Source organism: Geospiza fortis, unplaced genomic scaffold (genome assembly GCF_000277835.1).
Source record: "Geospiza fortis unplaced genomic scaffold, GeoFor_1.0 scaffold11, whole genome shotgun sequence".
In the NCBI taxonomy this organism is placed as follows: domain Eukaryota; kingdom Metazoa; phylum Chordata; class Aves; order Passeriformes; family Thraupidae; genus Geospiza; species Geospiza fortis.
In genome coordinates, this window is record NW_005054304.1 from 11921720 (window position 1) to 11943889 (window position 22170).

The window sequence follows — 22170 nt, forward strand, 5'->3', positions numbered from 1 at the left end:
TTATGAAGACAAGTATAAAATTTCATTCACCATTCTGGCAAGACAAGTGCTACAACCAAGAAAAAAACTTCATATATATTTGTCATATATCAGTTTTAAGCTTCCTCTGACAAGCAATATATGTTAAAGACGAGTTCAGCTGAAGAGGCTGAAATGAAATTTGTTGGGCTCAGACCTATGGAACCAGTCTGACTGTGCTTATTCCCTATATTAATTAAATTAAATTAAATTAAATTAAATTAAACCACCAAGTTTGTTTCTGAAGCTCACAACATTCCACAAGAAATGTTCCTGGAGGAAAAAAAAATCAAGAGCCAGGTATACACAAGTATAGAACACACAACAGCTACAGATCTTCTGTGGGCTTCCAACTATTCCTGTACCTCCAGTGAGGCTCTAGAAAAACAGTTCTCTGGACTGAAAAACAGATCACAGAACATGTAATCAAAATACTTCTGTTATCACTGCTCTGGAGGGATCACTGCTCTATTTGGGCAGCACTGGCAGCGAGCTGCACAATCCAGAGGGGATCCCTGAGCTGCCATTAACTTTGCCAGCTGACTGTGCTCAACTTGAACAACACTCTGATCCCAAGACTATAACCACTGAGGGCCTGTTTTCCCTGGCCCTTCTAACTAAAAGCATACTGACAGCCTGCTGTTTGCCTTTTCTAGCCTGGCAGAAGGTTCTTGCTTGCTTGCCATGCTGGATCAGCTCGGAATCTTGGCAGTGTGGCCAGTATCTCCTTTCCTGAGTTCTTTCTCTTCTGACCACAGAGGGATAAAAGAGCAGTTCAGTGGCTCATTATCCAGCAATTAAGTCCACAGCAGTTGCTGTTGTTAGGATCAGGATCCACATGAAGTTGGAAAGCTTGCAAACACACCAAGGAGAGCATCTCCACCAAGAATAGGTGTGTTCTGCTGCTGGGTTGTAGAAAGCATTGGATATCTACCTGACAGAAGGTAGATATGTTTCTGCCCAGGCTGACAGAAACATGGGCTCCTGAAAACAAAGCCAGAGAGAATATGAGGTTTGTGTGGCTGAGATCAAATGAGTCAGCTACAGTCTGGCAATGCAACACAGGCAATTCTTACTTCCTTTGAGAAGAGAGAGCTCTGTACATAAGATTTCTGGATCTGTCAGAAGTTCTGTCCTGCTCTGAAGGACAGGGATATTTCCATTGTAATGCAAAAGCATTTTATTTTTTTATAGGATATAGCTAAAAATGCACATATAAAACTATAAAGACTTAAGAACAGCATTCATAAGAATGAGAAGTTTTTTTTGATGAAGGTCATACTAAGATTGTTTCAACCATCCATCCTGCACAAAAGGCAAAGGACTTTTATTCAGAAAAATACAGTCTGGAAAGATAAAACTGGAAATTAATTCAGCCAAATATTGTGCTATCACAACAAACTGGTATGAACATAAGGTGGTTTTTGGTCTTAAGTCCAGCCATCACTCCCCTGGCAAATGTTGTGGTAGAGACTGTTTATATGAAACTATGAACAGGCATACGTTCACTTGTTCAAAGAAGGTGGACACAAGCTGGTGTTTTCCACTAATTTCTTTCTCAGGCAAGGAAAAGTTCTCTATTCACTTAATTAACAGTCCAGTGTGATATTAGGAGCCAAGACTTCTCTAAGCCATCTTCCATTCTTCATTATATTTCAGTTCCTGGAATGATGCAGGAGAAAGCTCAAGAACTCAGAAGTACAGCAGCCTTGGAGTCAGGGCCTGGATTGTAGCTTTTCTATGGATAGATAGGGCCTTGTGAGCACACAGCAAATGGATGGACTAGATTTCAGTTATAGCTTGTCTTGGATGCTGGTAGATGATTGTTTGGGCTCAAACACTTTGCTTGGGTATAAAAGCTGGGGCCAAGACATGTGACCATGTAGAAAAAAGGGTCAATATATTGCGTATAGATGAAGGCAGTTGTCCCTCTGACAGACTACTTCCTGAACAAACAAATGTCACATGGATCAAGTCCATTCCTGTCTGGGCTGTAGGCCAAATCAATTTCAAGTCCCAGACTGCTCCAAGCTTACAGGTACTTTATACACGACCACAAGCTAAGCCAGCAGCTGCTTAGAGGGTGACCACAGAGCAGGATGTGTCAGAGGAATAGCTGTACACAGCCCACAGAACTTAACCTGCTCCAGATTTCAGATGCCCGTTTTGGAGTGGATCCAGTTTCGATAGTAAGTCACTCGTGTGTATACTCCTGGTTTATTTGGCTTGGCACATTCATCTCCCCAGCTCACTATTCCCACAAGATACCAGATTCCTCTGGAATTTGCATGCACCAGTGGCCCACCAGAGTCACCCTAAGGAGAAAAATGTCAACAGACAGAAAAAAAGTAAACAGCCATGAACTCAAATTCTTCTGTTACAATTAGCAGGTATTTTTCGGTAGACTTCAGCTATAATTCAAGTTTCACACAGTTTACTGACAAAACAGAGGCTCACAGCCTATGTCTAATTCACACTCTCACATTTGCATTCTCTCACTTGTGCATTGTATATAAACTTAATGCAAACTGAAGTGCAGACTCCAAAAAACTCATGCAAACTGAAGTACGTGAGCCTTGAAGCTCTTAATTTGTATCTATCAAGATAATGAAACTCATAAACTTAAGATTGCCCAAAGTACATTTTATTTCTAGAAAACATAACCTTCCACCCCACCTATTTCCTTTTTACTAATACCAATAAAGAGACTTACCTGGCAAGCATCCACCTGCCCATCCAAGTATCCAGCGCACAACATTCCAGCTGTTATCGCTCCGCCGTACACTTGTCTCCTATTACAAACTGCAGTACTTATAATTCTCACTTCTGCTTGTCGAAGCTGATTAACACTGTAGCCTAGAAGGAGAAGTGGTATTAGAATTTGCAGACAAGGTAAGCAAAATAAAAAACTCAGTTATTAAGAGTAGCCAATTTTTCCTGCCATCACAGGCAATTAAGGGAGCTACCCAGAAAATGTCTCAGGATTAATAAAGTTAATGCCCTCTGCTGCCAAAGTCCTTCACTTGTGCCCAAACATAACTCCTATCCATCTTTCATCATCACCAGATGCTCTTCAGCATAATGGACAAATGGATTTTTGTACATATTTCAGTGCTGCATTCAACTGTAGGCTACATGGTATGTCCTTGCTATCATTGAAAAGACCCATTTGGTTAACTGCAGCATAGCTTTGGGCAATCACTATACATCCCAAGGGTCTCCCATGAGACAACCTATACAGGTCAGTGACTCTCACAAGCAGATTTATAGTCCCATCCTCTCTAACGTCAACGACACAGACTAATTTGAAAGAAGCTTACTCAAATCACTGGATGAGGCCTCACTTATGACTAAAGAGAGAAAAACTGATGAAAATTGTCATGGTGCATCTGCAAAAAATCTGAACAGCGAAAGAACTGATGTCAGAGCTAAACCCAGAGGGACTGGAGAACCAAATGTATTCAACCAGTGCTGTGCGTACAGAAACTAAGAAAAGTTGCTCTTAAATCCTGTAAGACTAACCTTCAGGGTCTTCCCCCCATTTCTGATCCACTGACCAAGCCAGAAAAAAAAGCAGCCAACTAAGTCCAAAGCTATCTCACTGGGACATGCAACTATTAAACACCAAGTCTAAGGAACTCAAAATAAAAAAAAAACCCATAAAACTAACATCAGTCTTCTCAGGCACATGTGTGACAGGGCACAGGGAGGCAAGAGACACTCACCATCATTCTCCAAAGCTCCCCAGCCAGTGACAAAACAGGAACTGTTGTCTGGGAAAACATGAGATGCTTCAGGAAGGCAGACACTGTGCACATCACTTGTGAACTCAATAGGAGAGGCAAGTTCCACAACAGCCACGTCATACTCATGATCAAGGAGAACGTCACCGTATCTCTCGTGAACAATAATTTTCCGGACTAATTTTTTCTGTTTTGGAGGTCTCAGCAGAATTCCAAAGCTGGCAGTCCACCTCCGAGGATCTCTTACTCTGTGAGATGTTTGAGGTTATGCCAGAGCCACACAAAACAACATACTTAAGGGAGCTTTGGTCTCCATTTAAGCATCAAAAAGCAATGTGACCAGGTTTGCCGAAGGGGAAGAGTACAACTTCATTATCTTTCAGCAGATACAGATATTAGAGGGTCACAAAAGGTCAGAGCACCCAAGAGTCCTAAGGCCTGTAGGATCAGAGAGGTGCCGATGACTTACCCTCTAAAGCAGTGGGCAGCAGTCACCAGCCAGGTGTTACTGATGATTGATGCCCCACAGCGATGGCTCCCATCGAGCTGAATGCTCGCCTGCCATGGCCATTCTCCCTCCCGTGCATGCTGCCCACCAGTTATTCTCTCCACTCCTGTGAAGGAGGACGTCTGACTTCGTATTCCACAGCCTGTCAGAGAAAAGGCAGCTCTGCTTTAGCTGATTGAAGCCCTCATCACCTGTGCTGCAGGCACAGGTGCAACAAGGCAGGAGTCTCCATCAAGAGACAGCCTTCACCTAAAGCAAGGAAACCAAGTGCCATGGTCACAAGTGTCTCAAGATACATGCAGGGTAAACAAAGACATTTGGTAGAGGAGTCAGTACTTTTTTCATTAAACCAGTTTTCAGACACACAAGCCCATATGAATTCCCATGGGACGTGAAGGCTGTGTATCTGAGACCCTGAAAAAAAAGGGAGTTTTTCAGGTCACCTACAGATTAGCCTTGGCAGCAGCAACAAAAAAATAGTGTACTCTTCCCAACAATTTACTTACAGCCACTGTGCCAACAATGAGGTATTACCCAGCTGAAAAAAGTTAGATTCAAACCAGTTAATTCTCATAGGCAATTTGAAGAGGGAAAGCTAACATGCAAAGTCTTCAAGAGCATGCAGTGGACTGCTGGAGTGCCATGGGAGGTACTTACGCTGTCTCCCAGTTTCCTGAGGAGCTCTAAGACCTCAAGGGGGAGCACAACAGGAGGACTGAGGACTTACCACTCTCCAAGGCCATGCCACTGCCTTGCTCTGAGTGTGGACAGCTCTTCTGCCTCTCCCACCCTCTGGTCTTTCCTTAAAGTTTAGGTCAAATCTGACAGACATCTACTGCCAAACCTTTCTTCAGGGAGGAGGGGGATGGAGGGAAAATGTTTTTTGAAGGATTGCAGCAAGAATCATGGCCAACAGCAAAACTGTAGTTCTTCTGCAAACTTGCTAATAGTGGCTCACTACATGCCCCTACTTCCAACAACCAACATTAACGCAAGTGCTTCCCACCACCAAGCCAGAATGCTTGATTCTACAAATGTATAGAGCCAGCAAGACTGCAAGGAAATGAGCTGAAGTCTCCCCTCGCTCATGCACTGCCTACTGTTCTAATATCTGCAACAAATTATATTTTCAACTTGTATCATGAAAGTATAAGGACTTTGTAAGCACAGAACCTCCAGCACCATGTCCCTGGACCATTACTAAAAAGTATTTGTACTTACAGTTGTTTAAAAGATTATCTCCCTTTTCCTTGTTCAACTCTGGAATGAAAAGGAAAGACCACAGTAAGTTTATCTCATAGGCTATGTGATCCAGCCCAGACTCCCTCCCTGTACCCAGGATACAAAAATTAAATGGCTTGCATTGCTGCCTGGAGTGACAGTACAAGAAGTAGTAATTTGCTGTGCTGGAGAAATTTAGTTAAGCCTCTGTTCCTCACAGAAAGGCTGCAGGATGCACATTTCTTGCCTTAGCTCAGAGCTAACAAAAGCAGCAGATGACTGCAAGTGGGTCCAGGTTATATCTACATGTACAATGTGCACAGCCACCAGCAAATGCCTACAAGCCTTTGTTCAGGTTTAGTGTGACAAGGTGGTCAGATGAGTCTTCACAAGTCCTCAGTGCTGGGATTGTCTGAAGGTAAACTGCAACATTTCTAATTTCTTTCCTACAAAAAAACCCCTCTGTCAGAGTCAGACAGCAATCCACAACAGATTCATGGGAAAGGATTACTGCCCAGTGATCCTCAGAATCTTGTTAGAGACACTTGCTACAGAAACATGTCAAATGACAAAGGAAATGGCAGAGGATAGAGAAGGGAACCAGCTCAGCCCTGCAATTTTAATAGCTTGAGGACTCTGCATTTCAGTGCCTGGTTATAAAGGTTCTTACTCAATTTACTGTATGTCTTAAAGTTGTTTGGTCACAAAATTGGACCTTTTTTGATGAATTGAGGGGGACTATCTCATTCAACACAACCAGGTCACACAGGGAAAGCCTCTGATGCACGGAGAAGAGCTCACACTCATAAATCAGCGCCAATGTTTTAGTTCTTTCCATGTTCCGTCTTCCAATTTCCCATGCTGTCAGCCTAACAGACAATTTTGAGAAGGCAAAGAAAGAAAATAAGAACAGCCCATATTTGCACACTAAGGTGAAATTCATTACACTGAGGACAGCAGAGTGTGAGGAACAAATTCCAAGCTGAAAACACAAACCTAAGGCACTTGCCTGTGAGTTTAATGGTAGACTGGTCAACATTCAGGAGTGTCGAGATTGCTTTCAGCCTTCTGAGTAACACACTGTTGACTTGACCCCGGGTCGTTGCTTCACTGTCAGCAGAGGGAAATTTAAATACCAGAACAACAGATGCAAGCACTCCAACAGGATCTGGGCTACAAACCAACAAAAACAAATGGTGTAGTTCTCTTTGCCTACTAATGCTCCAGGTTCTGCTTTGCACTGCCTGCCTTCTTTATATAAGAACAGGTCTGGTCTGCACAGATGTCCAGAACAAATCGTATGTCTGTGCTCAAGTAAAGGAAAATGATGACATGTCAGCAGAGAGCAAAAGCTTCTTGCTATGACAGTGATCAGAGGGAATTTTCTGGGAACAGTTAGGGAAAGGGTATTCAATCTGCAAAAGCATAAAGCCAAACTTCTCTTCCTTGCTGACCTCTAAGGGTAACTGTGTCCTCAGTGTTGTGAACACTAGAGGACAGCAACAACCAGACAAGTCACCCTACTGGTGTAAGGTCAACAGGTAGGAAAAAAATTTATTTAGCACATTTCTGCTTATTCCTGGCCTTCACATTACTTACCTTAGACTGACCACATGGGACCTGATGTATCTTTTACTTAGAAAGGACCCCCTGAATACTTGAGACATCTGTTAAAAGAAGAGTGTGTTAAAATACACCTGCAATGAGTATATGCTTTTACAATATAACATGTGTTTCTCATGAGCCTCTGAATCACAGGAAAATGCCTTCAGATCTCCACCTCTACACCAAAGCTACCACTAAATTTCCATGAGGGAATGCAAATCCAAAATAAACACTGAGTTGGCTGATTTCACTATCCATTCTGCTCTGTGCCTGCCAGTTCCACCACAGGGCTTGTGAAGCAGACACCTGTGCTTACCATCTGCATGTGAAAAGTCAGCCATGCATCTTTAACCCACAGCAGCAAGGTGTGTAAGGTAAGGCCAGCCATGTAGGGATGAGGCACAATCACCTCTGACTCTATTTTCAATTACACATTTGCAGAACTCTTCAGCATAGGTCAGGTATAAGCAGAGAAGCTTTTAGTTTACCATGGTTTCGATATGTTCACTTAGGTTCCTGAACTCCTCTGTAGTTTGCCTTTCATACTGAGGATTATAGTCGACATTGGTGATTTGGAAAGATGCATTGTAATATCTGTCTTGATCTACAGTGGATAAAAAGAAGGAAAGGTAGCTGATCATCTTTAGTACAATTCAAAGATGCACAATATCTCACAGAACATTGCACAAGCAAGGGTCCCTGGCCCTGACAGTGATCCTGTAAACTGAAATTACAGCTTTAGCAGCACTTTGGTAAAAGGGGGTTCTGGACCATCCTGTTGCTCCATGAACCATCTAGGGGCTCATTTCTTCTTTGAGGACCATCCCAAGGAGCTCCAAATTACACCCACTACAACATTTGCCCTGAGGTCCATTTTCTTGCTGGCCTAAGGTGAACATAGCACAAGACAAAGGAGCTCTTCTGACTCAGACACATCCACTCCTCCCCAGCTGCACTCTGTCCCATTCCTGCCCCTCTGAGAGGCATGTGGGGCAGAGCAGTTTACATCTGTTCAGTGGTTGGGTTAATTTAAAAATCTGTCTCTTGAGTGTATGGCAGAGAGGGGCCCTGCAACACAGAGCTGGCAAAAAGCAAAGCTGACCTGTAGCTCTGCCACTGTTCCTTCTGGTGTCCTAGTGTAAGCCACAGCCTCATTGACTCTTGGTGAGCTGAGATGGCCACATGATTCATTCCATTCATGGAATGCAGAAAAGCATTTCAAAAAACGCACACTGCTACCTCAGAGACTGGGAATGGAATGACTCAACCTCATTCATGAGGCAAGTGACTGGGAATGGAATTAATTGTCATCAAGTCATAAGCCAAGATGGTTGAACTTGGTGATCTCAAAGATCTTTTCCAATTTTAATGATTCTATGATCTGCTACTGAAACTGGGCTCTTGGCAACCGGAACTGAGTTCTGAGCTCTGAAGAGCCTAAAGCACTGCCCTGTCTCTTTCTGGAATATTCTCAGCTAGAGGGGCCAGGTTGAGTTTCTGCAAAAACCCATTCAAGATTAAGCTTACTATGCATAGCCTGAGTACTAGACGCACCCCTGGCTTATACAAGACTGTTATCCTTTGGTCAGTCAGTGGAGACACTGGATACCAGTGGAAACACCAAGGCAAGAAACAAAAGGAGGGTTAAAACTGAACTCTCTGCTTCAAGTAAAGCACATTTCAAGTATTCTTACAGGTCTTCAGATCAATCTAGCTCTCAAATAGCATTTTGAAAGTTCTCATGTGAGTTTTATACCAGAGGAAAATTGCATGCCTAAATCATCAGACAGGACCACAGTAGCAAGTGAAACACAACAGATTCCTGAAAGCTTGTCACAACAAAATAGCAGGGCACTTACCATGGCACAAAAGAAATGTAATCAAGCCAATGATGAGGGCTAAGGCTACTATCACTGACACAACAATGACTGCGATCTTCCATGGCTCCAAGCGCCTTACTGCTCTGTCCATCTGGATCACTGCCTGCATTGAAGAAAATAACATGGAGAAATTCAGCTCCAGTACAAAGACAATAGCTCATCCAGACTCTAATCATATCTGGCACAGCTTAGCTCAGCTGAAAAACCCTACAGAATGAGGTAGATTGGGAAGGACCTCTGGACTCTGAGGGCCTGACTGTTTAAACTAAGCCCCATTAAAGTCGGTTGCTCCAGACCTTGTCCAGTCAAGTTTTTAGTATCTCCAAGGAGAAAGGTAACTCAGTCTCTCAAGATCTCTGGTCCAGTCACTGCCCATCCTCATGGCAAAAACTTTTCCTTTATATTTAGTCAGAGTTTCCTGTCTAACTTTGCCTCTGTTGCCTCACATACACACCGAGGTAAAGTTGTGCAGGAAATGCTAGTAGAGACAATTTCACTTCCAAGAAATATTACACAGATTTCAGGTGCAGCCAACTGCCCACACTCAAACTGAACATAAATGTAATAATTCGTGACTGATGAAATAACCTCTGCCCCAAGCATACTCTAGGCAACCAGAGATGCCACATAATACATAGCTTTGGTTATATTTAGTTGGTGTGAGTAGTGACAATTGTTGAGTCCCTACAGGGTTTGGGTCTTACTGCTCCAAAGCCACACATATGTTGAAAGTGACCACATCCTGTCTCCTGCCAGACAATCTATAGAGAAAGAGGTACTTGTGTGTAAAGGTGACATGGCAACAAGATCCAGTAGTAACTCTCTGAAAGCCAAGAGCAAACCTGTAAAATGGTAGAGAACTTGACTCACACATGGACAGAGGCACAGAAGACTTTTTCCTCCACTTACGTCCTCCAGTGCAGCATTAAGCAACAGAACATTAGGAAAAATGCATTTTTGTGCTTGTCCTCAGTAGCTTTATTGTAGGATGATGCAAAACCTTATGCACAATTATAAAAGATCCCAAATAATTCCACAGCACACCATGTGGTAATCGTCATGCCACATACTGAGTTTCTGCGAGATGGTCTGCATTAGTACATGGTATCAGAAAAACACCTGAGATAATCTCTCAGATATCCTGGAGAGACAAATGGCAGCAGCCAGCCCTCAGGAGGAGGACTGGCTGGCTACTCACCATGCTGCTTTACACCCCCTGATCCATGCTGGTATTGCTGTGAACCAGACATAATAGGAAAGGAAAAAAAAACACCCCCCAGATAGCACTACAGAGGAAGGAGATGAGAGATCTGCAGGCAGCAAGGGTGTATTCAGCAAGAGACAGGGAAGCTGGAAGAAACTTGAAGTTTAATCTCCTCATATAACATCTTGATTTTGGCTAGTGAGGGCGCTAGCCAAACTGGCAAATTTTTTACCCATTCAAAGAGGTGGCATACCAGAAAGAAAAAGTTAAAATAGAGGAGCTTCAGCCAGTATCACAGCTGCAGGTAGTCACAAACAGCAGCTTAGTGTTACCAAAATATACAGGACAGGTGACCAAGATCAAGTCTTCTGCTTCAGAGTCACAAGCCAGTACCTCTCCTTCTGTTGCTCCTACTTTACTGGGGCAAGTTCTGCTCTTGCAATGCACAGCCCAAGTTTTCCCCCACCAGACTGGCTCAGTTTCCTGATGTCAAGGCTGTAGGGCAGTTGATAGGAGTTGGAAAACCCAGGCTGGCCAAGATTACTCCTTTGCAAACTACAAGTTGCAATAAGCACAAAAATAACACCCACCAGAACTCACCTGGCTTTACTGAGGACTTGACTTCTCACCGTCTAGACCTGCACTGTATACACTGTCCATCTAAACTCTGAGAGTTCAGCAGAAAAAGAGATTCAGATAAAAACCTAAAACTGGTGGAACTGTTCTGCCTCAGTTTCTTCAATATGCTGCAGCCTTCCACGGAACATTCCCATACCCATCTCACAGCATTTCCCAGTCCCAGGGAATTGCAACATACCTCATGGGCAGTCAGTCATTACCCTTGAGGGGAAGCCTCTTGGCTAATCAGAACAGCCCACTATGGCAACATGCCTCTGCCCCTCCTCAGTAGCCACATGTCATGCTTGAAAGAGGCAGCTTTTCATTTCACTTTGCTCTCCTCACTGGAGAGCTTGTGCTTCCAGCCTGAGCCCCTCCCATCCATCTCAATCAGACTGGTTCTCTGTTCTGCACCTGTCCCCACTCCAAGGGCTTCCACCTGAATGGCAATTGGAGCACCATCCCTCCACTGCTCTTGGCACATAGAACAGACAGCACAGCCCTGGCAGTGTATGTCTGACTCTGCAGATATTGAGGCAACTGTGCTCTTGGATTTTAACCGCTGCATTTTTTGAACTGTATCCAGACAGATTTCCTCAAAACGTGGCTTTATGCCAAAGCTGCAAAACTTAAGATTAAAAAAAACTGAGCATCTCCTTGCCTGTGAGACTCATGCTCTCACAGGCAGCACTGTCCTTCCAGCCATCTGTCTCTATTTCCTTTTTGTGCAAATACCAGCTATAGCCACAAACACTGGCAGCACAGATCCTTTTCTTCTCCAGTATTTCAGAACTGCTTGTTCTCCACAAGTCACACAGACTTGCAAAGGGAAACAGAAATCTTAGGAAGTGCTGTAGTGCTGAGGGAAATGTAAACATGGGAGATAAGGAATAGAACCCTACACCACTTCTGACACTGATTTCACTTAACTTGTTTTTTAGGAAAAGCTTTAAAGCATTCATATCATAGAATCATAGAATGGTTTGTGTTGGAAGGGACTCAAAATCATCTAGTTCCAGCACCCTTGCCAAGGGCAGGAACACTTTGCACTTGACAAGGCTGCTCAGAGCCCCACCCAGTGTGGCCATGAACAATTCCAGCCAGGGATGGGGCATCCACAACTTTTCTGGGAAACCTGTTCAAGTGCCTCACCACCTTCACAGTGAAGAATTTCTTCACAGTATCTCCCATGAGTCTCCTCTTCTCCAGGCTGAACAGCCACAATTCTCTCAAGTCTGTCTTCATAGGAGAGCTGTTCCAGTCCTCTGATGGTCTTCACAACCCTTCTCTGGCCTTGCTCCAAAAGGTCTGTGTCCTTCCTATGTTCAGCTTATTCAGAGCTGGATGAGTACTCCAGTACTCTGCAAGAGCAGAGTAGAATGACCTCCCCTCAAACTGCTGGCCACAGTTCTTTTGATGTAGCCCAGCTCACAGTTGGCTTTCTGGGCTGTGAGTGCACATTGCTGGGTCCTGTTAAGCTTTTCATCCACCAACACCCACAAGGTGTCAACCAACATCCATATACAGGTAATTAATTTGTATATCGGATATACAAATTAAAGTGGAAATATCTCTTCAAAACCAAAAGAGTTTCCTCCCTTTAGTAGGATGGTTTTTTCTTCCATCTTGCTAAGTAACAGAATAGGAAAAAAACCAAAATACTTTTGCAATGAAAGCAGCAAGACTCATCGATTCCCACAGTGTACAGTTACCAGTATCCTTCAACTGTAATGTCTGTGTGTGGGACCCAGCTTAGTAGCCCCCATGTTTTGCTGTTTGGTTTTTTTTCTATTTTATCTCACAACTAGACATGCCTAGCTTTGCTGAGACAGAGGCTAGGATGGTTACTGAGAGACAGTTCAGGTTATATCCACTCAATGCTTTCATTATGCATACACATTACACCTCCAACCAGCTCTTCACTCCCCTAGCCTTTTTTGCTATGGTGCCACAGAGGGCAGGACTACCAGAAAAACCACCTTGACAGGGATTCCTGTGCTTGGGACATCCTGCTCCACAGTTATATAATATAGTGGCAGGTGGATCCCACTCTTTAGGAATTGGAGATGGTCTTCTCTGCGCTCTAGTAAAGAAGCAAATTGTGCTCCACCCAGCAACACTCAATGGCCAGAGAAACACTGATCCTCTGCAGTGCTGAGGAAAGTCTTCGACCATGGATACATCCTTTCTTTCTTCCTGTAGCAGAGACATTTCTTAACAGATCGGCATTCTCCTCAGAAGACCCCAAATACCACAGCTGTCTGTGTGATGCCTTCTGGAGTCTGGTGTTTCACACAGCCTCACATTTCTTGTTTCCTTATATCACAGGCTTTGACTTTTTTTACTGCCCAAACTCCACTAAGCTGCAAATTAACCCTTAGCAGGGCCAACAGGAATTCAGCATTCAACCTCTAGCATGAATGAGATAACTCAAATTCCACAGGAGCAGAGATCAGACACCCAGACACCACTGGGAGCTCTCAAAGGCCAAGTCCTCTCGGCTCTTAAAAATACCTCCTTGAGTCTATATCTGGCAGCTTTCAGTCTGCAGTGAATTAGTGAGAAGTTTCAAACCCAAGATCCTTTAGTTCAGTACAGACCTGCTTATCTTGGCTACTATCGTGAACATTAAACCTCCTCCAGCAATCCGTGTTCTCATTTAAAATATGCGTCATTCCCAAGGGGCCCAAGATAATCCATGAAGACAGCAGCATCTCTCCAGTTCATATTACAGCTAATTCAGGTTGGGAAGAACAAATTATTAAATCTCCTAGCTTACACACCTTGGCTCTGAGACAAAGACTGCAATCACTAAAAAGTTATTCTGTACTGAAAAAAAAAATCCAAATTAATTATTTTGAAAGTAGATATATTTTAATATAATTAAGTATTTAAAATGCACTAAAGTTGTGTTTAGAAAGAGATGTAGTAAATCAAACCTCGATACAAGATATTTTAATAGGTGAAATACAGCAAGAAATAAAGCAACATTAATAGTTATTGACATATTATGAAGAAGAATTATGCCAAAATTTTACGGAGCTAAAATTGGTCTCCCTTGTGACACCAGTGAGACAGCACATACGATTTCAGGCTGGACTTCTGACCAGCCCCAAATGAATTCTTTACCTTTGAATTTGGAACATTTACCCAAAAGTGAAAGACAAGCACAATACACAGGTGACAAGCTGTTTTTCCTCTAAACCTGTACCAAACTTCCTAAAATGTTACTATATTCATTCACAATGCAAGTGATGCAACTTCAGCTCCCACCTCTGCCTGACAGGGTTTGATTCACTATATTGAGATTATCCATATTTTCTGGTTGATAACACACCTTACTGTGTGTACTTACTCTTCAGCAAGAGCAATACCAGCAAACTGATCAGAATGCATCTGTTCAGACAAGAAAAGAAAGTGTAACTTTATCATGTGGACTTAGCCACCGAATTTCTGGATAAGCAGGGAACAGCCACCCAGTTCTGCTTTACAGATCTGCCCTTGATATTTTTTGACTTCTTAAGCTAAGACCTCAGAGCATCCCCAACTAGATTTGCTCTTAGATTAATCCGAACCATGTTTCCTTGTACCAGCTCTTTACTGAAAGTGTTTTGCCACGTTCCACATAGAAAAAAACATACAACCTCTTCTGTCCGATCTGCTGCTGTCTTCCTGTAACACATTTATTATATTTTTTATTATTATATCCCTGCCAACTGATAATCCAGTATTCTCAGAAGAGCCAGTGGCAGAGTTTGGGTGGCACATCTGATGGGGAGAGTCTCTCCACATTTATAGTCATGACCAGTTTTCCCAGCTGATGGATTCAGGCACATGCCTATAATCATTCTTCCTAGAAATAGGAGCTTTCACAAGACAACTGAACAGAATAATCTGCTGGCCTGGTGAGCATGATTTAAAAATCCAGACTAGGTCCCTGGAGCTTTCTACCTTGGCAGGGTGGTTGGGAATGGCAGCAAATGGGATACATCTGGCTTACTCTAGGAGGCCTATAGAAAAAGCACAGGGCCACAAAGCAAGACTTGCTAATTTCACTCCCACCTTTACCACAAGCAACCACGCCAACCTAGCACTTCTCCTGTGCTCTTGTGGCATACTCAGGACACGCACTTCTAAAAGAATGGGACAACAACATCAGCTGCTTTGAGAACTGAAGCAGAAGAAGCTGGTGCCTGCCTAAGTACTGCCAGACCCTGGTTTGGATGAGGTCAGTTACCTACCAGCCTCAGTTGCTCAATGTTTGATATCTCCTAAAGCATTCTGATACAATGAAAGACTTCCAAACATTGAAGGTATCTGCTGAGGGAAATGAAGTGTGCGTTTTTCTATGCGTCATACTAAATCAGCTTGATCTCCCCACACCCTTGAACAGCCCACAAAAACAGTAGGAGCTGCATGCCACCCCTCTGCAGTCAGATAAGGCATCAGTAATGTATTTGCCACTTACTAATTGAGCTCCTCCCCTTAACCATCCAATTTTACCAAGGTCTTGCTGCTTCCCCAGAGCACACTTCAGCTGGGTAAAGACAACCACTCTAAACACAGCTCCTGTCATTAGCTTCAAGATTCAAGGGCAGCATTCAGTCTTTGGGATGTCTTAACTCAGAGCTTCCCATCAACTATATCCATGATGCCAAAATGCTCCTCGTACTGGCTTCCCTGGTTATCCAATCACCTCTGCAATCAGCACAAAAGGTTTGCTGTTCCTTACTCTCTCATCCTTTTTGCACACGACTGGAAGTTTTGAGCTCTTTATTTGTAGATAGAGGTAGCCTCCCATACCACTACAACAGTCTGTGGGATGTAACTGTAATGCCAAGGACTGAGATATCCTTTATCACTTAACTTTCTACAGCTGACTGCCACAGCCAACCTCTTGAGACTCTCATGTTCTGAAACAAGTTTTAGCAGAAGTACTAAGAATTACTTTTAGCAGAAGTACTCACTATATAAATACTTACAATTTGCATGAACACTGAGAGATCATCTCAGTGTAAAGAAAATGTTAAGTACATGGCCACTGACTGCAATCATTTTAGGATAAATTTCTGTAGCTTTAACATCGTCTTTACCTCTCAGATTTCCCCTTCCAGCAGTGTTTGGCCATAGACAAGTATCTTGCTCTGTTAGTTTGGCAGTCACAGATGATAGCAGTAGATCTCTGCTTTCCAGCCCTCAAAAATAGCTCTGCCTGCCTCCTTTTGTCCTTCTTTGATTTCTTGAAATCTACTCTAAAAGCAAGACACCACACAAGCAGTTACAGTCTCTGTGGGTTTTCAGTTTGATTTTCATTCCAATGCAGGGCAGGCAAAATGGTCAGGTGCCAGATTTGGTGTGTTTCCAAGCTGATTCTGCACAAATTAACACTTCACTGGCTGCATACAAAGCCCATTAAAATAATCAAAAGCACAAGAAGCTACTTTTACCAACTGTCCTCCGCTCATCCTCTCGTCCAGCAGTTGTGCCTACAACACATTCTAACTGTGCTAGCACAAAAGTTAGGTCAGTCAGCGCAGGGTGAGATGACTCTCACCTGCCCTCCACACAGGCCACCTTGATTTGCCATACTGTGCTGTAGATACGCTGGAGAATTCTCAGAAAACATGCATTTTGGGTGAGGAGAAAGGCTGAAATATTAGAAGGATTACTGATGTATGAAAGGCAGATCAAAACAGAAGCAAGCTCAGCACCAGTGCCATTCTCCCCACACCCTCGGTCGAAGCTCAAACTGCCCTATAAATCTACACACAATGTAGCCATGCTGCCCAAAATACCAAGAAGCAAACCAGAAGCTCGTGGCACTCACCTCTGTGTACCACTAAGAGGTCAGCAAGAAGCTCTTCTCTCTGGGAAGAGCTCTCTCCACCGTCCCGAGCACCACAACACACTGTGCACCATCTCAGCATAGACTTGAGGCTTTATCTCCTGAATTAAGAAAGAAAGGAGTCATAGGCAAGTCAGAACAAACAAGTCCAGCAAGTCTCAGTGACAGAGGCTTACCCAGTAGCATGATTCCTCCCCTAAAACAATAACAATACACTTCTTTCATCACACCTTTCATCCAGGAATCCTGAAGCCTTTTCAGAGCATTAGCTACACCCTGCAACACCCCAAATCAGAAAAGCCATGAAAATTTTGCAAGGACACAGAGCTTATTTCCTTCTTTGGTATAATTAAAAACAAATCAGAAATTGTGGGAAGGATCAATGCAGAACATTTGCATGTTCAAGAGACAACATTCAGCCCTAGGCCAGCTATGGAACTGACCAACTGATGCAGAATAAAAGGTATGTGCCTCTCAACTCCCTTGAACTTCCTTGAAATTGGTCATTTGGCCAGAAAAGAATCTGCCCTCATAACAACAGCTAAATTCAAATTTTTCATTCTTCTTTAAGTCCTTAGATGATAATTTTAATTGTGGTCACCTAGCTACACATACATTTCTATCCTGAAAAATTCTGCTGTGTCATAAACATTTGTGATATAAATATTTTCAGGTTGTAAATAAGAAGTTCTACTTGTGCTAGTGACAGCAAGTTAGCTGGCAAACAATCATCACAAGCTCAAACTATAACCTAAAGTAGCATTTCTGAACCTTCAGAAATGCTTTAAGTTTTAAAGGTTTAAGTTTTAAGAAGTTTTAAGTTTTCTCAGTACCACTAAACTTAATAGAAGATGTGTATGACCATATAGCCTGACACAGAGATCTGTTTCAGTAGGACAAGAAAGAAGACAGACCTCACAACAAGATATGAGCGTCACACATTTTCTTTGCTCTACTGCAATAAACTTTCTAACCTCTAGGGACTCTTTTCCTCCACCTTAATGACCTCCATTTGACCCCTCTGAAGCTCAGGGATCACCAGCTTAGTAACACGCTGATGCAAATGCACCTTACATGGCTGGAGCTCTTCCTTCCACTTACATCAAGTCCATACCCAAGTAACAGGAAGACTGCTTTTGGAGAATGCCAGCTTCCTCTGAGTGAAGCATAAGCTAAAGATAAGCTTCAGCCTCTCATAACTTGGATTCAATGTCTCAGCATTATTTGTTACAAAACATGATGAATACAGTTGTTAATGACACATTTAATGTAACTGCTTCTCAATTCTTTAACTGGAAGCTGCATTACCATCCCATATAGGAACACCTGAGTCAGTCCAGATGTGCAAGCAAAATGCAGTCAGAAGCCTAGCTAGAGGGTGGCAATTTCCAGGGTAAAGTATCAAGTGTCACATGATTACCTGACCTGAGCATAGGTGATGCAAAGACATTAATTCCAGGCACCCCATGATCCTCAGACATAGAGCTCTGTCTTGTGACTTGATTGTGCCATAGGTGGAAGAATGTACCATACAGAGCCCTCATGGCAATCCTTGTGTAGTCTCACCTGCAGGAAAAGACCCCCTATTGCTGCTTAAAGAAAGAAGTTAAACTGAGGATGCTTTTTTAGGGCACTGAAAAGCTTCTCCAGGCCTGATTTCATGACAGGAATGCACTCAACTGCTAAATAATGTGATAATCCTGATCAATAGTCCCCTCTCTGTACAAGGTGTCTGAGTTTCTTCTTTTACTGGCAATAACTCCCTGCAGCAAAAAACTCATATGAGAAAAAGGGACAGGCAATAGCCACAAGTGGTTCCATTGCCAGGTACCAAACAGGTTTGCCTCCTCGTTCCAGAGAAAGTCCTCTTATGTGCCCTTTTGTGCTACACTGCAACACTTAAAAAAAAAAAAAAAAGCCTGGAGAAGTTAGGAAATGCTGGGAAGGAGGCAGGGGTGTAGCCCACCTGGGTACCACACAAAAGAAAGAAGAAAGATCCTGGAGGTTGAACATAAAACGACATAGATCAAGACCCCCACCAGAATCCAGCTGGTGAGGAGGCAAAGTTTCAATGATTGGCTATAGCAATGGAGTAAGGAAGTGAGGCTCAGGTTCACCAGAGACTGGGGAGCTTCCAGAGTGCATTAAACCCACCAAACAATGAACAAATTTCTGCTTAAAGTGAGAGGGAAACAGGATCTGCACTTCACATCAGGAAGACTATACAGAAGCTTCAAATGGACAAGCAGAAAGCAGACTGGTGCCCACAGGAACAATGTATCCTGTTCTAAATTCATGGTAGACACTGCAACCTCAAGCAAAGAATGAGACAGAAGTTACACAAAACTAACATAGTAAAAAAAAAGTGTTTAAAAGTCTGATATGAACAGAATACAGGGACAGAGAGCCAAAATCACGGTTTCCACATTCCACAGGATTCTCCAAGACATTGATGGCAGACCCAGAATGCTAACCCCAAAAAAGGACTTGGACACTGCAGGTATAAAGGAAACATGGTGGCAGGAAGGCCATGGAATGTGGAAATCCCAGGATCTATCATTCCAATTATTTTAATTACTCTGAAACCTTTTACACTGATCACTTAGATAATACTGGATTTCTGGAGGTTGCAAATAACTGTTTCAGTACAGACAGCTAAGAAATCCACAAAATTGGAAGCAACTCTTGATTTGGTCCTGACCAGTTTAAACAATTGGTTTATCAACTTTCTGTCTGAACTACATCAGCATCAGATTCAGCTTTTCTAAAAATACCCAAAACCAGATCAACTACTGACATGCTGAATTTCAAAGATAGAAATTATATTAGCCTCCTATTTATAAATTATAAACCCCCCCTAAAAGACAAACCTTAAAGTGCATGTTTTCTGGAGACAGAGAGACTTTTTCAAGAGATAATGTTATTCTTAGTGCAAATGCATCCTACCTGGTAAAGGAAAATAAAAAAGCCTTGAGGAAGACTAAAGCCAAACATAATGGTATCAAAAAAACAATAAACCCATTAAGAACAAGTAAATAAAATAAATAAATGCTAATGCTTTTTCTGAAGCCAGCTCACTATCATAGGAATCTCTGCTATAATCATAAATTGTCTGAAAAAAATAAATACTGAGATGATAATCATACAATAACTGTCCAGTTATCACAGTACACAAAAAAACTACAGCATGATGCAGAAACATAATTTTGAGATACCATGTAATAAAACAACTGATGAGCTTTGGAATTAAAAAGTATGAAGAAGTGACACATATTAAAAAAAACCCAGTCCTAACCATACCCTCTAGGTGTCAGAAGTTGAATTATTATTTCTTTCAGAAATAAGATTGAGGAAGTTTCCTATGAGAATATTAATTCAGAAGGACTCAAAAAAAAGGAAACCCAAAAAGAATGCTAGAAATTACTTGTAAAGAGAACAGAAAAGCTACAGGAAACAAAGTTATATCCCAATATTAATAAATATTATGCCTGCATCTGAATACTGCATTAAATTCTGGTCCACTTGTCCATCTCAAAGCTTATACAGAGGAACAGTAAAAGAAAGCAGAACAGCTGATCAAAGGAACAAAGCAGCTTCTATGTATGGGATGCCCAAACAGACAGGATTGTATAATCTGACAAAGGTATAGAAAGGGATGGGGGTCTAGAGAGTACCCTGTGGAAAAGTGAAAGTGAACAAGAAACCATTGTTCACAGTTTCTCCTCATGCAATTACTAGGGGACTTCAACCAAGAGTGGCCAATTTAAAATAGGCACAAGAAAATTCTGACATATAAAAAAGAGGTCAGGTATGTGACTCATTGCTTCAGCCTATGTAAAATGTCAACTATTTTGCACGTTCAAATGGAATTATCAGTTTTCTGGAAGAAAATGACACATAGAGCTCTTAACAATGGTTCAACTTTACGATTCAAGAATTTCCTGACTCATATAACTGGAAGTTTAAAAAACACTCTCAGGAAGGACCATAATCTGACTGCTGTATCTCATATTCTTTAGGTGCCCTCCACTGATTACTCCACAAGAACCTAGTTCATTTAGCTGCCAGGCATTCCATCATAACAATAACAAAGTACTATTAATCCTTTGACAGAACAACCAACAGCTTGGAATCGATGTTTTCCCCATCTGTGTTCTGAGCAAGATGTGGTCTGACCCACCTACCCTGACCAGGAGGCACAGGAAGGACATACTGGTGTCTTTCCTTTCAGACAGCTGAGGAACCATGGCACATTTCTCATCAGAATAGTTCAATTGGAATGATCCTACAGGGATCATTTAGCCTGACTGCCAGGTAGCTATAGGCACTGACAGTGCATTAGGTTCCAGGCACAGACAGCCTTGTGCTCTGCAGCAACAGGCATTCCCGGCTACAGGCTGCCCTCTCTGCGTGGTCTGCACCTGATGACACATCAGGCTCCAGAAAGGGGCTGTGGCCCCCCCAATTTAGCTGGACAGAGTTTCTGATCTGAGAGAGCTTAAAGCAAAGCACTTCATGTCTTACACGTGACCAAAATTTGGCACTCATTTTTGAAATTAATTTCAGACATACAGTATTATTTTCTTAAATCCTCCCAAAATTTGCCAGGTGAGGTATGGTATACAACAGGCACTTACCTGAAGTAAAGGCAGAAAGTTACTTTTTCTTTCACATGGGGACACTGAGAAGACATTAATGCATCAGCGATTGATAAGCCAAGTGCGTTTTTCATCTTTCTCCTCCAAAGCTCTCCAGTTACCAAGACACCTGCCAAGGAAATAAAATCCCCTTTATTCATAAGAATTCTAAATTAACATTAGAATAGAAAACTCCTGAAAGAATATTTGCATCTACAGAGGCTCCTGCCTGACAAATTCCTTTTCCTTCAAGAAAAAGTCAACACAATTACAACTCTTGAGGCACACACCTCACCACACCTTGTAGCCACAAGTTTAGACAGTTCAGTCTTCAGCGCAGAACACTGCAACTGTGTCACAGTTGTGGTCTACAGCCACAGTTGGGAAAGAAAGAAAGGCTACCTACAGGATGGAAAAATTGGAATGGAAAAGGTAAGATCTGTATAATTAATGTCACAAAAAAGTTTGCAACACAGCTCTCTTGTTACCCATTACAAATGCAAGTCCAAATTCCATAGTTTATGCTTTTCCTCATGGTTGCACTCAAGTATCTTAGTTGTACAGTAGCACACTAGCAATATTTTAAATATTAGCAAAAATATACATATTAAAAGAATTATTATAAAGCATTCAGGAAAGGTATATTCAAACTTCTGTGTGAGGAAAAAAGAAGAGTATACACCTAACACACTTTACAAATTGGCTTGTCCCCTAGTTTGAGTGTATTTTCACAAAAGGGAATATCGTTTATCAGGCCTATAAAAAAACCTACTAAGCCTTTCCTTTCTCGTTTTATTGACAGAATATCTTTCATTATGAAACTTAAAGAAACAAAAAAGTTTTCAATACATAAGGATCTTCACTCACATTTTGCTTTTTCACTTAGTCACA

General features: G+C 42.3%; 1 protein-coding gene across 2 annotated transcripts; it reads right to left on the bottom strand.

Moving 5' to 3' along the window:
- Window positions 1–1217: 1217 nt before the first annotated feature.
- LOC102032370 (transmembrane protease serine 11E-like) lies at window positions 1218–16712 on the bottom strand. Of its 2 annotated transcripts, none has more exons than XM_014311951.2 (10): window positions 16625–16712; window positions 8955–9078; window positions 7584–7699; window positions 7090–7157; window positions 6500–6600; window positions 5491–5529; window positions 4231–4411; window positions 3744–4009; window positions 2732–2874; window positions 1218–2333 (listed from the first exon to the last, which is right to left on the bottom strand). In XM_014311951.2, the coding sequence occupies exons 2-10, from the start codon at window positions 9064–9066 to the stop codon at window positions 2172–2174; spliced, it is 1188 nt and encodes a 395-aa protein (XP_014167426.1). In that variant the 5' UTR covers window positions 9067–9078; window positions 16625–16712; the 3' UTR covers window positions 1218–2171. The 2 variants fall into 2 exon arrangements, with proteins under 2 accessions (XP_014167426.1, XP_014167425.1); XM_014311950.2 differs by having other exon boundaries at window positions 6500–6663.
- Between the last annotated feature and the right edge of the window lie 5458 nt (window positions 16713–22170).

What these genes read in the sequence shown, in the direction of transcription:
- LOC102032370 (XM_014311950.2), bottom strand. Translation starts at nt 9,066, where the DNA reads ATGGACAGAGCAGTAAGGCGCTTGGAGCCATGGAAGATCGCAGTCATT. An exon ending in TACATTTCTTTTGTGCCATG is followed by an intron (nt 7,700 to 8,954) that starts GTAAGTGCCCTG and finishes TATCCACTGTAG; the next exon opens with ATCAAGACAGATATTACAAT. An exon ending in TCCCATGTGGTCAGTCTAAG is followed by an intron (nt 6,664 to 7,089) that starts GTAAGTAATGTG and finishes GTTGGTTTGTAG; the next exon opens with CCCAGATCCTGTTGGAGTGC.